Source organism: Dendrobates tinctorius, unplaced genomic scaffold (genome assembly GCF_039654945.1).
Source record: "Dendrobates tinctorius isolate UK_male_01 unplaced genomic scaffold, ASM3965494v1 ptg000232l, whole genome shotgun sequence".
Taxonomy (NCBI): domain Eukaryota; kingdom Metazoa; phylum Chordata; class Amphibia; order Anura; family Dendrobatidae; genus Dendrobates; species Dendrobates tinctorius.
The window spans coordinates 19222154-19237640 of record NW_027361899.1 but is presented as its reverse complement, the minus strand read 5'-3'; the positions used below and the strand labels follow the sequence as shown (position 1 = coordinate 19237640).

General features: G+C 46.4%; 1 protein-coding gene across 3 annotated transcripts in view; it reads left to right on the top strand.

The window, feature by feature from the left end:
* NVL (nuclear VCP like) overlaps positions 1 to 14916 on the top strand; it is a 33088-nt gene extending 18172 nt beyond the window's left edge. Inside the window, exons 9-24 of one of the 3 annotated variants that reach the window (XM_073556399.1) lie at positions 1138 to 1208; positions 1364 to 1498; positions 1993 to 2094; positions 2249 to 2366; positions 2500 to 2644; positions 3423 to 3657; positions 3799 to 4017; positions 4635 to 4739; positions 5187 to 5249; positions 6234 to 6353; positions 8335 to 8434; positions 10450 to 10556; positions 11448 to 11524; positions 11645 to 11733; positions 13366 to 13436; positions 14609 to 14916. In XM_073556399.1, the coding sequence (XP_073412500.1) occupies positions 1138 to 1208; positions 1364 to 1498; positions 1993 to 2094; positions 2249 to 2366; positions 2500 to 2644; positions 3423 to 3657; positions 3799 to 4017; positions 4635 to 4739; positions 5187 to 5249; positions 6234 to 6353; positions 8335 to 8434; positions 10450 to 10556; positions 11448 to 11524; positions 11645 to 11733; positions 13366 to 13436; positions 14609 to 14662 (1811 nt within the window). In that variant the 3' untranslated portion in view covers positions 14663 to 14916. The remainder of the gene's footprint in view (positions 1 to 1137; positions 1209 to 1363; positions 1499 to 1992; positions 2095 to 2248; positions 2367 to 2499; positions 2645 to 3422; positions 3658 to 3798; positions 4018 to 4634; positions 4740 to 5186; positions 5250 to 6233; positions 6354 to 8334; positions 8435 to 10449; positions 10557 to 11447; positions 11525 to 11644; positions 11734 to 13365; positions 13437 to 14608) is intronic. The other 2 variants (XM_073556401.1, XM_073556400.1) reach the window with 2 other exon arrangements.
* The last annotated feature ends 571 nt before the right edge of the window (positions 14917 to 15487 follow it).

Below are 15487 nucleotides of genomic sequence, written 5' to 3'. Positions count from 1 at the left end.
ATAAATGTCTTAGGCTACTTTCACACTAGCGTCGGTCGACGTACGTCGCAATGCGTCGTTTTGGCGAAAAAACGCATCCTGCAAAGTTGCCTGCAGGATGCGTTTTTTCTCCATAGACTTGCATTAGCGTCGCATTGCGACGTATGGCCACACGTCGTATCCGTCGTGCGACGGATGCGTCGTGTTTTGGCGGCCGCGACACACACAAAAACGTTACATGTAACTTTTTTTGTGCGTCGTGTCCGCCATTTTCGACCGCACATGCACGGCCGAAACTCCGCCCCCTCCTCCCTGGACATTACAATGGGGCAGCGGGTGCGTTGATAAACTGCATCCGCTGCCCCCATTGTGCAAAACTTTCACAACGTGCAACGGTACGTCGGGACGACGCAGTGCGACATACGTCGGGACGACGCAGTGCGACGTCCGTCGGCCGACGCTAGTGTGAAAGTAGCCTAACCTGTCTCCTGCCCTGTCTAACTGCCATGTTATAACTGCCAGTACTTTGATAAACTGTACTTCGATAAAGTGTTCATAAATGCCCTCCCCAAGCTATGCCTGAATATATAGGAGGCTAAGACTTAGAACTTTTTTTTGGGCTCTCTCTCTTCTCATTAATCAATCAAACTAAATTGAGACAGCAGGACCCAATAAAATGTTGTGGTCAAATAAACAGATGTCCAGTACTACATGGATCATAAAGCACTTTGAAAAGTTTCTTGACCTCGCAACATAAGGGGACAAGCAGAGTAAGTTAAAACAAAAAAATATATACCAGATATAAGTTGGCATAGTTGAAAACACACACATATAGCGTTCAGGATTAACTGCTTGCTGACATTGAATGAAGTGGAGAAACACAGGAGTTGATTCAGAGCAGAGATTGAAAGAGCTGGTTACCTGTATGAAAAGAATAGAGATGCGTGTCACATTCATCCATGTTATAACTGCCAGCACTTTGATAAACTGTACTTCGATAAAGTGTGCATAAATGCCCCCTGCATAAATACAGGATGTTTGTAAAATAATGTATTTGTAATATCATGCACACGGCTTTAAATTGTTTTAAAGAAAAAAGTGCACTATGAATTTATAGCTTCTGTTATATTCTTTCTTGTGTGATTTTTCCTTTTAAAGCAGAAACCATTGAGTTGCAGAAATCATCTGTTCGCTTTGAAGATGTTGGCGGAAATGATGACACCCTGACGGTACGTTTGGCCCCAACTTCATTGCTCTATATTGGAAGTGACAATGATGGAGATGGATGCTGGTATCTAGTGATGTAGTTATATTGGATTTCTATACTGAGCACACCTCGGCTGCCCCGCACGCTCTCTGATCACTGGTTTTTCTCTCTTTACAGGAAGTCTGTAAGCTGCTGATTCATATGCGTCACCCTGAAATCTATCAGCACCTGGGGGTGGTGCCTCCCCGTGGTTTTCTGTTACACGGTCCGCCGGGATGCGGGAAGACATTACTGGCGCAGGCGATTGCTGGGGTAAGAGGCTTTTTAGTGTGTATTTTTGTGATTGAGTTGAAAATTTTACCTTCAATCTCCTAAATGCCTTTTAGTAAGACAATACCACGAGACTTTCCCCCTCAATAATGAGATGACTCTGCCAACTCTTTCCCAGTCTACACAATAAAGCTGGTAGTGAGTGATGGGCTGTAATGACCAGAATGAATCCGGCATATCCTATGTATAGGGACCTGATGTGCCGCTTTCTGGTAAGACATTAGATGATATACAGGGGCGGGCGGACACAGAAGACGGCCCATGTGCAAGAACAGTATATGGGCCCTTTGCAGCCCCCTGATCATTATTCACCCTTTATGTGCTTTCTACAGGATCTGCTTGCAGCTTTGCACGTAGTAGTGGCCCCCATCGCCATCTTGGGCCCCTGTGCGTCTGCTCTGCTTGCACCAATCGAGTTTCGATCTGTATTATATCTCATCGGCCCTATAATAGTCAATGTTTAATATCTTCTCCAGGAACTGGATTTACCGATGCTCAAGGTCGCAGCCACAGAGATGGTGTCCGGGGTCTCGGGAGAGTCCGAGCAGAAGCTGAGGAGCCTTTTTGAACAAGCTTTGGTGCGTCCATGGCTTAATTGCTCTGTGCTGCTGCGGGATGCATTGTTCTGTGCTTTCTTTGCCATAGTCTCTTCTGTCCAGTTTAATCCTGTTGGGGTTAGAAAAGGAATAGTAACCTCCGGATTGGTAATGGCGCTGATGTTTTCCGTTGCAGAGCAGCGCTCCGTGCATCCTGTTCATCGACGAGATTGATGCCATAACTCCCAAGAGAGAGGTGGCGTCTAAGGACATGGAGCGGAGGATCGTGGCTCAGCTGCTCACCTGTATGGACGGTCAGTGTCTGCTTCGGGAGCTTGGACCTCAAGACTCAATGCGTCCCATCCGTCTCTGTGCTGTCTGGGGGGGGGGGGGGGGGTTTGCGTCCTTTCGGACCACCATATCAGTGTTGTCACATTCTTTCTCCAGACTTGAACAATCCGTCAGTCACCGCTCAGGTTCTCGTCATCGGAGCCACTAACAGGCCCGATTCGTTAGACCCGGCGCTCAGGCGAGCGGGAAGGTTCGACCGGGAGATCTGCCTGGGGATTCCAGACGAAGGGGCGAGACTAAAGTGAGTGAGGCCGTCAAAGAAATGGGCGAAGGGCTGCAAAAAAGGGGTGTAGTATGGAGCCCCCTGGATCCATGAGGTGGTACTGAGCCTGTGTGACCACCCAAACTGGACTCATTAGGTGGACATAGTGAGAAGGTAACAGAAGCTCAGTAGGGGGCGCCGTAACTAGTAAGTAACATCCGCACACGACGGCCCCTTCTCTTCTCTGGTTCTTGTGATAATTGATATCACATAGTTTTCTGTGTCCCTCACCTCCCCCGTCGGTCACACGCCAACCATCTGACTCCGGTGACTACTGGGTGGGGCCTTGCAGTCAGCCCCTTGCTCAGGAAAGCCGGGATGGTAGCCAGACCCGTGCCATCGTTTGTGCACAGGAAAAAAAAAAAATGCGTGCACCCACCACTAGAGGGAGCTAAGAGTCCACTGCTAAATTAAAGGGGTTTTCTATTTTTATAAAAGAAAATGGAGCCATCTGTGCCAATCAGAGCGTGAGAAATGACGTCCTGACTGGTGGCAGCGCATCTCTTCTAGTCCGAAGGAGCTCGTTGGGCAACAGTGCAGACGTGAGAATCAGATTCCAGGGGTCGATATGGCGTCTTTTTTTTTTCTCTTTTATAAGAATAAAGTATTCCTTCGGATATTTAAGACTTGTAAACTGCAGCCGTAGCTTGTAATGCAGCGTCCGGCTCTGCCACATCAGCTACCTATCAGAAAAGCTGAGCTGTAAATGCCATCCTGACGTGGCCGCCCCCTGATGTCTGCGTGTCATTGCTCTCAGGATCCTGAAGACGCTGTGTCGGAAGCTCCGGCTCCCAGAATGCTTCGACTTCCAGCGGTTGGCTCATCTGACGCCGGGATACGTCGGCGCTGACCTGATGGCGCTTTGCAGAGAGGCAGCGATGTGTGCAGTGAACAGAGCGCTGATCCAGCTGCAGCAACGACCTACAGCAGAGGAGCCCGAGATGGAGGATCCTACGGCGAAACTACCTGCTCCAGAAGTGCCACCGGCTCAGGTGAGTGCAGAAGATCTCCTCTGGTCCCTATTGTCCATGCCCCAGGGGTGGTGCCCTCTTATTTTCTCGGCCAATGACCCCCTGAGGTGGCGTCCTGATCTCAGCCTGTATCGGATTCCATTTTTTTTTTCCCTTCTATAGACGGAGCTGCAGCGGTTGCTCGAGGTGCTGATGGAGCAGTCGCCTTTCCCGGAGGAGCAGCTGCAGGGTTTGTGCATTGAGATGAACGATTTCATGAGCGCGCTCCCCTCGGTGCAACCGTCAGCCAAGAGAGAAGGTTTCGCCACAGTCCCGGATGTCACCTGGGAGGATATCGGAGCGCTGGATGAAATCCGAGAGGAGCTGACCATGGCCATACTGGTGAGGAGACAAACGCTGGGATATTTTATATTGACCTTTTAGTTTGGGCTGCACCACGCAAAATAGCATGACGCACCAGTGTATTACAAAAGGCTAAGAAAAAGCGGTCTCAACTCTGTGGATAGAACATTAAAGACGTGAAACCTCTAGGAAAACCCCTTTAAGTTCAATGTAAAAATCATATGCGGGAGAGCCCCCTCTAGTGGTGACTGCTGGTGGTCAGTATGACATATTTTACAAAAAAAAAAGTTGTCAGAGTAGAGGAGGCTATAAAACGAAGAAGCAACCATTATTTTATTCACCGACCACTGATGGTTCGCTGCGGTGATGACGACTCATCCATCATTGTGACCGCTGCAGCCAATCACTGACCCGAGCAGTCACATGCAGTGCAGGCAACTGATTGGATGCAGCCGTCTCCTACATAATGGAGAGGACATGGTGGCTGCGGGACCACCACAGTGGGTGTATGGGGTCGGCGGTGTGTCCACTCCTCGGAGAGTCGGTATAACTGGACGCTGCGGCACGTTCTGCTCCTCCGTTACCGCGGCATCTTCCAAATGTGATGAGTGCGATGATGGCGGCGTCCGTCACATTCTGGTATTTTCTGTCTCCAGGCACCGGTGAGGAATCCAGAGCAGTTCAAGGCGCTTGGACTTATGGCTCCCGCAGGGGTGTTACTGGCCGGACCCCCGGGCTGTGGAAAAACATTACTTGCCAAGGTATAAAAACATGCTGCATTCATGTCACCGGTGTTGTCTTTTTATCTCCTGCTATATTTACGGGTGTGCATACTTTTGCAACTTTTTTTTTTCAATATAATTGCTTTCCACATCTAAAGAAATGAAGGAATTTTGCAAAAAACCTCCCGTTCTATGTATACAGCTCTTGCGCTGACCTATATGTCTCCAAGGTTGCAGACTCGTGCAGCCTGACCCTGTTGTTGCGGGTTACGCCCTTGTATCTGCCTCTCGCATATTTCCTTACATGCATCTTGTGGCTTTATTAAGCCGTAGCGGACGGACAGAAGAAAGTAACACGTAACCGCCGGAGTCAGACTACGCAGGGCTTATATGTAGTCTGTAACCATGGAAACGCCTATCGTGCTTGCCTGTCCCCGTAACTGATGGGTATAATATCCCCCCCACCTCTGCCCCTCTGTGTTTTAGGCCGTAGCAAACGAGTCTGGACTCAACTTCATCTCGGTGAAGGGGCCGGAGCTGCTGAATATGGTGAGTCGGATCCTGGCGCCATTTGTGAATTATTCAGGGCATGCTGGGATTTGTAGTCTTGGAGCAGCCCCGACTGCCATAAGTTATGACTGCTGCTCTGCATGGACACATGGGGATCTCCTACCAAATGGGAAGGTCCTAGGTCCCTGCCCAGTTTTATTATACAATATCCACTTTGGACGGCCCTTTATTGTGAAGAGGTTCCCCCCCCAAAAAAATAAAGGTTCTGTGGAATCTGGCAAAAAGTATTAATTTTTCCTGCAGTGCCCCCACAGGGGAAATAAAGTATTACATTTTTTTTTAATATTCAGTCTGGGTCACATGTCAGGTCTTCCAGAGCCAGAGGGGGGGACACTATTTGTCGAGATCCCAAAAAAGGGGCCACTCTCTAATAACTAATAGGGTGGCTGTATATGGGTAACCATTTTTTTTTTTAAGGCAGATTCCACAAGTAAACCGATCCTCGCTCAGGACTATCAGTCTAATGGTTCTTATAAATCGCTCTACTGGAGGATTTTGCTGTGGTCCCGTAGCACGGACCGGCCGAGCACCGCGCTGCGGACTGCACAGAACCCAGCGGCGTCCGTCCTGCTCATCCTCCACCACCGTCATCAGGGCCGGTGAGATCCTAGGACGCAGCACTGGAGACTGCAGCGGGGGGGCGCTGCCTAGATGTGCGCAGTCCGCAGCGCAGTTCTGGACCGCTCCGTGCCGCGGGATAAACGGGAAGAAATTGAGTGATGGAACGATTATTCTGCAGAGTCCTGCGCGAAGGATTAGTTCTGGAAGTGGAGCGACGATTTAAAGAAAAAGGTACGCCACATCACTCACTTAAAGGGGCATAAAATATATATTATATATAGAGAGAAAATATATAATTAAAAAATAAAATAAATATATATTGAAAAAAATATATTGTGTATACATTTGTAACTTTTTTCTTTTACAATACACAGTAATGGTTGAGTTTCCTCCTTTTTTCAGTACGTTGGTGAAAGTGAACGCGCCGTCCGGCAGGTTTTCCAGAGAGCCTCCAACTCCTCCCCGTGCGTTATATTTTTTGATGAAATCGACGCTCTTTGCCCTCGAAGATCGAGCCATGAAGTAAGTGATTTTTTTTCACTATAAGTCACTGTATGTCAAGTTCTGTATCCCCATTTTTTTTTTTTTTTTTTTTTTTTTTTTTTGACCCTTATTTTGCAAATGGCTTTCAATGCAAAATCTGCCGTTTTGTGGCTGCATCTCCTGTGCAGACTTGGGTCACCAGACTCTGTAGTCAGATCCCATCTCTTTCTTGTTGGTTACCTACCGAATGAAGGTCGGCAAGAAGAGGAGGAAAATAAAGGAAGAGAGTCACACCTGTGAGATGAGATGGGCCTGTAACTGTTTCGGTACATAGTTCTGCACCGGAGCTGCGTACACAAAACGGATTTGTCTGTTTCATGCTTTACATGTGGGCTCTGGTGCTCAAAGGGGACCCACATGCTCCTCTTGCTCATAAGGAGGCGTCAGTGATACAAATGTAAGTGTGGCCCCCCGGGACAGATTCTACATTGGGGCCCCGAAGTACCAAGTAAACACCCTTTGCTATTGGGTAACTCGTGTATGCACTAGTGGACTTACAGCTCCACAATTATTTGACTCGCTGGCGCTGATCCATATTAAACAGAGTACAAAACACTCATTGTTCTGAGCCCCGGGGAGAGAAGCCAATAACTAATTTTGCAGGTTGGCATTAAAGGCAATTCCAGACCCTGCAGATGTACAGGATGTTCATTTTCCGCTCCCTTGAATTAAAAATGATTAAAACTTTGCAGTTAGTCTTTATTAAAAATCTGCTGCCGTTTTGTGTATACAGCTCTCATGCAGATCTATATGTGCACAGCTGCAGCTCCATGCGTGTTTGCTTGGTCTTGCAGTCATATATTACCTCTCCTTCCCCATTTTCTAATTACACCCCTGTGAGCACTGTAGTGGAATCTATAGTGTGGGGTGGGCAATGCTATATACGCACAGCAGTATATATACTGTATACCTGAGGAGATGTCAGAGTTGCCTTTCAGCTATTACAGCCATGGAAAAAAAGTGAAGGGGTAAAGGCAAATAGACTGGGGCATGGGTCAGGATGGAAGGGAGAAGGCCCTCTAAGCACTCAGCCTGCAACTGCCCGAGCGAGCGTGTCTGCGACAGTGAGGGGCAAAAGGAACCGAAGGGGAGAAAACCATGAACTTCATCAGATAGAGATGTTATTAAACTTTTCCACTTCTTAAAAGGCTAAAATACCCGCCCCGCCCCCAATGCAAATAGACTATGACATTGAGCAAGGAGAAGAGCTTCACAGGGAAGGCCCTCCAATCAGCCACCTGCAGTGATACAAAGGTCGTGTCCAGAAGTGCAAGGCGCATAAAGAACAGAAGGGGATAAAGCTTGAGCCTCATAAGAGAAGTATGAAAGGGAGAAGATGACTTTTATAGGGAAGACCCACTGAGTCCTCTGCCCGCAGCTACACAAGTAAACATGTTCAGGAAAGCATGGTGCATACGCAACGGATTTATTAAATATTTCAGTTCTTAAAAAGCTAAATACCCCCCCCCCCCCCAAGGCAAAATTGAGAAAGGAGAAGACCGCGTCACAGGGAAGGCCTTCCGATCACTCGGTTTGCAGCAACACAAGCGATCACGTCCGGAATGGAAGGGGATAAAACCTTGAACCTCATAACATAAAGATGTTTTTAGCACTTTTAAGAAGTGAAAGGTTTAATATGCCTCGTAAGTCAGATTGGGAGGGAGAAGACTGCTTCTTGGGGAAGGCCCACTGAGCACTCTGCCCGCAGCTGCATAAGCAATCATGTCCGGAAATGTAAGAAGCAGACGGAACGGAAAGGGGAAAAAACCTTCAACCACATAAGTTAAGGGTGTTTTAACCTTTTAAGAAATCAGAAGTTTTTTATGCCCCCTAATGTCAGGGAAAGGAACCACCAGAGGCAGTTCCTTTTCGGACACTGCACCCCTAGGCACCATACAGCGCATGCTGCCATATTTCATTTGATGCTCTATTGCCTACCCTCTCTTTTTTTTCTTCATAGTCTGGTTCTAGTGTCAGAGTTGTCAACCAGTTGCTGACGGAGATGGACGGCCTGGAGGCAAGACGGCAGGTTTTTATCATGGCTGCCACTAATCGTCCAGGTGAGCTTCGCATTTATGTTTGACCAGAGAACATCTAACCCATGTTTTGTTTTTCCGAAAAGTAAAGCGCAGCAGGGGAGGAGGGAGATGGAGCTGAAGCGTCGGCCTCTGTGAGATTCGCGCTGTGGGAGGGGAGGAAGAGCAGCAGCAGTTGATTTGCTCAGGGCTCCTAATAAAGTGATCTGAAAAATTTCATAACTGCACTTTGGACAAAATAATTGAAAAAAAGAAAATAAGAATGTTTGTTATTCAGTAAAAGTTGATTGGGTCAGGGGTTCGCACTCTTTCCTTACTATCCGCCATCCAATACTGTCCCTTTTCCCTGTCCACGTCCGTAAATCCCAGACAGCTCTCATCATTGATCTTATAATTCTGCTGTGAAACTCCAACTCCGGACAGGATACCTGCTGTCGGGGCGTGCTGGGAGTTGTAGTTCCACAATATCTATAGACGGCTGGTCTGGCCTTAGAGGGCAGCAGCTTCCCATTCTTTGTACACGTGGCAGGTTGGAGAAGAGGCCGGAGGTCCATGAGCCTCCGTTTGAGGCCCAGCTGCTGATAAGAGGAGGTCGGATGCCAGGAGTTGTTGTTTGCTCTGGCAGCGGAGGCTCTGAGTGAGGAAATCCTCACTTCTAGGTATGAGCTTGTTCACCGCGACCTCTGACACCTGAATAGACGCGTTGTTGATCGATCGAATTAAAGGGACAGAACACCTACCTGTATATGCTATATGTACCCGATTAAGGCTCTGACTACATAACAATGCATGTACTGTCGCTACTTATTGTTTAGAGGGCCGGTCACTGTCTCCCACAAGATCAGCACACTATCCTCCTGCTGCTGTGATCATTCTGATTGGCTCCTTCGTTCCTTGATAGGCCACATCACATCCTACCCTCTGTCCTATATAGAATTATGCTTATAGAAAAAGTAGTAAAGTAAATACAGGTTACTGCCTCACAAAAAGTCAGCTCACTACTCTCCTGCTGTTGCTATCATATTTTTTTTTTTTTTTTAATTAGCTCCACTGTTTTAGTATCAGCCACATATGATACAATCCCTGTCCCTGATAGCATCAACGATACAGACATAATGACAAATATATGCAGGTCACTGCCTCCCGAATAGTCAGAACACTGCTCTTCTGCTGCTGTTATCCTTACTGATTCCATTATTCCATTGTCGGTCACATCATGACTCTGTTCTGTCCCATAAAGCATTATACTTGCAGAAATAACAATAAATATATTCTGGTCATTGCCTCCCAAAAAGTCAGCACGTTACTCTTCTTCTACTTCACAGGTTTATGTGAGTCACTGCCTTGCACAAAGTCAGTACGCTGCTCTACAGCTGCTGTCATTGATCTCATTGGCTCCTGTGTTTAATGCTATCATTTTGTGACCTAAACTTTTATACATTTAGTTATAGGTTTGCAAACACAATAACATGTATACATTGGTCAATGACCACCCCAAAAATCTGCACAGTCATCTCCTGCTGTCATTATTATCTTTCTCACCCTTGTCATACACTGCTGCATACAGTCTTAATCCTACAACATAATCAAATGTAATTTGCAGGTATCGTCATAACCCCCTATTGCTGCTGTCATCCTTATACAAGTATTTACAGGTCACTGCCTCCTACAAAATAAACATATTCCTGTTCTGCTGCCATAATCTATTTCATTACCTGCACTGTTCCATTCTCGGCCTCGTTATTACACTACCAGCCTTATTCTTTCAGAGGTGACCACTTGTGCTTTTATAGATAGGTTACTGCCGCACATAAAGTCAACACATTCCTCTCCTGCTGCTGGCATCGTACCTGTTCATTTACACAGTACGATTTTTGTACCTTTTGTCAAAACTAGAGATCTCATCACCAACAGATGAGGGAAACCTTTGACTTGGGCCATGATATATCTGCACCTGACACTCGTGTGATGAGATCTGGTTCTGCTGCCAGGCCGTGTTGCCTAAGTGTCATTGTTTTTGTTTCCTTTCCTCTCCTCAGACATTATTGACCCAGCCATTCTACGACCTGGGCGGCTGGACAAGACCCTGTATGTAGGTCTTCCCCCTCCAGGTGATCGGCTTGCCATCCTGAGGACGATAACTAAGGTAACTAATCAGTAATCGTTTATTTAATGTTGATACATTGTAGCCAATGATGGCAGCAGCGGAGGATGAGTCTGTTGATCGTGTAGAAGGCAGTGACCTGTATTTGCTGATTTTTATCTGATTAGCTCAGGGAAAGCTATTTAATCACTATTTTTGTACCTAGCTTTGCACTAAATGCTCTCAACCTGTTTAAGCCCACACAGCGCCATGGGTCATGGGGAGGCTCACATGATTGTATCACATCTTTGCTGTATTTAACCACCATGGCTGTGGGTTTCTTGCACGACTGATTTACAATTAAAGGGGTTGTCCAAGCTGGATAATATCAGATCCTGGAGTAACAGGCATTCTGATCACCCTCTGAATGCGGTTACCCATCCCTTTAAAATTAGTAATTGCCAAAAAAAAGGGGGATACCTTGATGTTAATAACTCATTTTTTTTTTTTTACAAATGTTCCCTGTTAAAGACCCTCATCTGCCCGTCAGAATGGAAAATTTTTCTAAAGAGCTTCTCTGGAGGACCTGTCCTGTCTCTGATATGAAAGGACAGCGTGTAATACTTTATTTCCCCTGTGGGGGCACTGCAGGGAGAACTAAAACTTACTGTCAGCTTTTTACTATCAGTCCAGCAGAGGTGGAAGACACTTTTTGATACATTCGTATTCATGGTGGCTCCTTTAGCAAGTAGTGAATGTTGAAGTGGAGAGCCCCTCCAAGGAAACGTTTACATCCTGAAACCGATGGCGTAGGGCATTAGATTTGGGCGAGATGTCGGAATTCCACAGCTTGTATTTAATTATGCAAATTTTACATTTTTAGTCAAGATCATCCAATGGAAATAATAGAATTGTATTGTTTTGTTTTTCAATTATTTATTTATTTATTTTAAGAACGGTTCTCGGCCACCGCTGGGTCCGGACGTTGATCTAGAAGTGATCGCCTGCGATGAGAAATGTGATTGTTTCACGTATGTATATATCATCCAGTATATGATGGGACGTTGTCAGAAAAACCCCAAAATGTGCAAACAACATTGTGGAAGAAATATTTTGTGACACCGATGTAATGTGTGTTCTGCCCTGCACAGGGGCGCCGACCTGTCTGCTCTCATACGGGAGGCGTCAATAAGCGCCCTACGGAGCGAAATGTTACACGCAAATCCTGCAGTCCCAAGAGGTGAGTAAAGGTGACTGCACCAGCAGAATAGTGAGTGCAGCTCTGGAGTATAATACAGGATATAACTCAGGATCAGTGATGTAATGTATGTACACAGTGACTGCACCAGTAGAATAGTGAGTGCAGCTCTGGAGTATAATACAGGATGTAACTCAGGATCAGTGATGTAATGTATGTACACAGTGACTGCACCAGCAGAATAGTGAGTGCAGCTCTGGAGTATAATACAGGAGGTAACTCAGGATCAGTAATGTATGTACACAGTGACTGCACCAGCAGAATAGTGAGTGCAGCTCTGGAGTATAATACAGGATGTAACTCAGGATCAGTAATGTATGTACACAGTTGACTGCACCAGCAGAATAGTGAGTGCAGCTCTGGAGTATAATACAGGATGTAACTCAGGATCAGTAATGTAATATATGTACACAGTGACTGCATCAGCAGAATAGTGAGTGCAGCTCTGGAGTATAATACAGGATGTAACTCAGGATCAGTAATGTAATGTATGTACACAGTGACTGCACCAGCAGAATAGTGAGTGCAGCTCTGGTGTATAATACAGGATGTATCTCAGGATCAGTAATGTATGTACACAGTGACTGCACCAGCAGAATAGTGAGTGCAGCTCTGGAGTATAATACAGGATGTAACTTAGAATCAGTAATGTAATATATGTACACAGTGACTGCATCAGCAGAATAGTGAGTGCAGCTCTGGAGTATAATACAGGATGTAACTCAGGATCAGTAATGTAATGTATGTACACAGTGACTGCACCAGCAGAATAGTGAGTGCAGCTCTGGTGTATAATACAGGATGTATCTCAGGATCAGTAATGTATGTACACAGTGACTGCACCAGCAGAATAGTGAGTGCAGCTCTGGAGTATAATACAGGATGTAACTTAGAATCAGTAATGTAATATATGTACACAGTGACTGCATCAGCAGAATAGTGAGTGCAGCTCTGGAGTATAATACAGGATGTAACTCAGGATCAGTAATGTAAAGTATGTACACAGTGACTGCACCAGCAGAATAGTGAGTGCAGCTCTGGTGTATAATACAGGATGTATCTCAGGATCAGTAATGTATGTACACAGTGACTGCATCAGCAGAATAGCGAGTGCAGCTCTGGAGTATAATACAGGATGTAACACAGGATCAGTAATGTAAAGTATGTACACAGTGACTGCACCAGCAGAATAGTGAGTGCAGCTCTGGTGTATAATACAGGATGTATCTCAGGATCAGTAATGTATGTACACAGTGACTGCATCAGCAGAATAGTGAGTGCAGCTCTGGAGTATAATACAGGATGTAACTCAGGATCAGTAATGTATGTACACAGTGACTGCACCAGCAGAATAGTGAGTGCAGCTCTGGTGTATAATACAGGATGTATCTCAGGATCAGTAATGTATGTACACAGTGACTGCACCAGCAGAATAGCGAGTGCAGCTCTGGAGTATAATACAGGATGTAACTGAGGATCAGTAATGTAATATATGTACAGTGACTGCACCAGCAGAATAGTGAGTGCAGCTCTGGAGTATAATACAGGATGTAACTGAGGATCAGTAATGTATATACACAGTGACTGCACCTGATTTTACATTTTTCTGTTTAGCAGAGATCCTTGTGTACAAGAAGCACTTTGATGAAGCTTTTAAGAAGGTGAAACCTTCTGTCTCAAAGATGGTGAGTCTTCAGTCACTGTTTCCTTTGATGCAGCTTTTTGCTTGTTGTCATTGTCCTTTGCTCGTACTGTAGGGGGGGGGAATCCTTTCTCACGTTTCGCCATCTGGTAGCATCTTCTATAACGATGGCTCCAGTGATGGAAGCCTCTGGTGATCACCTGCAGTGACCCCTATGGGGAAAGTTTGGGATTACACGCCAGCCATTCAACTCAGTGTGACACCATGAAATATATGATGACGCCGAGTCCTCCAGAGCGGAGCCGCCATTGCTGTGGGTTCCCTTTAAAAAATACATATGTATAGTTCCAAGAAACCAGGGAAGGGGAACCGGTCTCTGCTGACATCTGTGCAGTGGGAGAATCCCCAATATTCCTTTTTATATGTATATCAGCAGTTGTAACACTACAAGCCTCAGCATTGCTGCTTTGTGCACATCAGACCCTAGGAGATTTCACCATAATGTGAAGTGTTCGCTCTCGTACTGAGGAATGAAGGGAATGTTCTGGCTCATGTGACAGATTACAGAGGAGGACGGGTCCCGGCTGCAGCGGCCCCCCACCCTCCTGCCTTGTCTGGATGAGAGCGGTGAACAGAGACCTCTGTGTAGTGACTCTGCCCCTGTACACTGAGATGTCAGATCCCACTGATCTGCTGGCGATGGGGGCTGCTGGTATTGGGGGGCAGCATCAGGAATATCAGATATTTACCGTGCAAGTCGCTTTCTTACCCCTGGAGACGAGCAGCTCCACCGGTGGCGGATACAGCCAGAGTCACTAACGACGGACACAGGGACCATTCTGTCCTCCTGAAGCCACCACTAGGGGGAGCGTGTTGTATACGATTCATGTTGCTTCTATGGCACTTAAAGGAGTCCTGCAAAATGGTTGGGAGATGGTTGCACGTGTCTCTTGGGCAGGGTTGGAGCACTTAACAGCCCCTGCTCTATGCTTTTGCCCGACAGATGTAGCGCCCCTGTCTGGAGCGGCCAGAACTTTAACAGTAAATCAGTATACAGAAAGCTCCTGAGCTCCCCCTAGTGGTGGGTGGTTAGGAAACAAAATGGTCTATACAGCAGTAAGTGCAATGCGCTCCTGTCTGTTCTCGGCCGATGGATCCCGGGAATCCACAAGCAAATTTGTCATTATGTAATTCTGCCATGTTTCCTCTTCATAGGACCAGATGATGTATGAGCAGCTGCGCCTGTCCCTCAGTGCAGGAGAGCGATGAGGATCGTGTCCCTCCAGCACTCAAGACATGGACGAGATCCGGACAGAGGAATCCACTGCAGCGCCAGATCGGGAGGGTCATTGTGGCGGTTGCGTTAGAAGCGAAAAGTCATTTCTTGTGTTTTTATCACTTTCTTCTTAATGCAGCAACCCGTGGCTCTACATTCCTGATGTCAACTTTGTACATAAAGATTGTGGAATTTACACCAGTATTACATTGTCTGGGCCGCAAATAAAGGAAGGTTAGGATGGGCAGCAATTTGTCTAGTTTGTGTTTTTATACATTACCTCCTGTATTATATCCCAGAGCTGCACTCACTATTCTGCTGGTGCAGTCACTGTGTACATACATTACTGATCCTGAGTTACATCCTGTATTATACTCCAGAGCTGCACTCACTATTCTGCTGGTGCAGTCACTGTGTACATACATTACATTACTGATCCTGAGTTACATCCTGTATTATACCCCAGAGCTGCACTCACTATTCTGCTGATGCAGTCACTGTGTACATACATTACTGATCCTGAGTTACATCCTGTATTATACCCCAGAGCTGCACTCACTATTCTTTTGGCTCAGAGGTACAGTGTAGTAATGTGAGCGCCCCCTGGCTTCTCCCTCTATGATGTTACCTGTGCCGCTTGTCCTCTCTGCTGCCGTCTGACCTTGCAGATCTCTGTTGCTTTGTTCTGCCTCGTTTCCAGCGTTACATGATTTATGAGCTGATTGTATATGAAGGTGACCTGCAGCGATCCCGCGGTTCATGCTGCTGCTGATCACGGCGCTGTCTCCCGGACGCTCGTCTGCAGTGACTTATGTCTC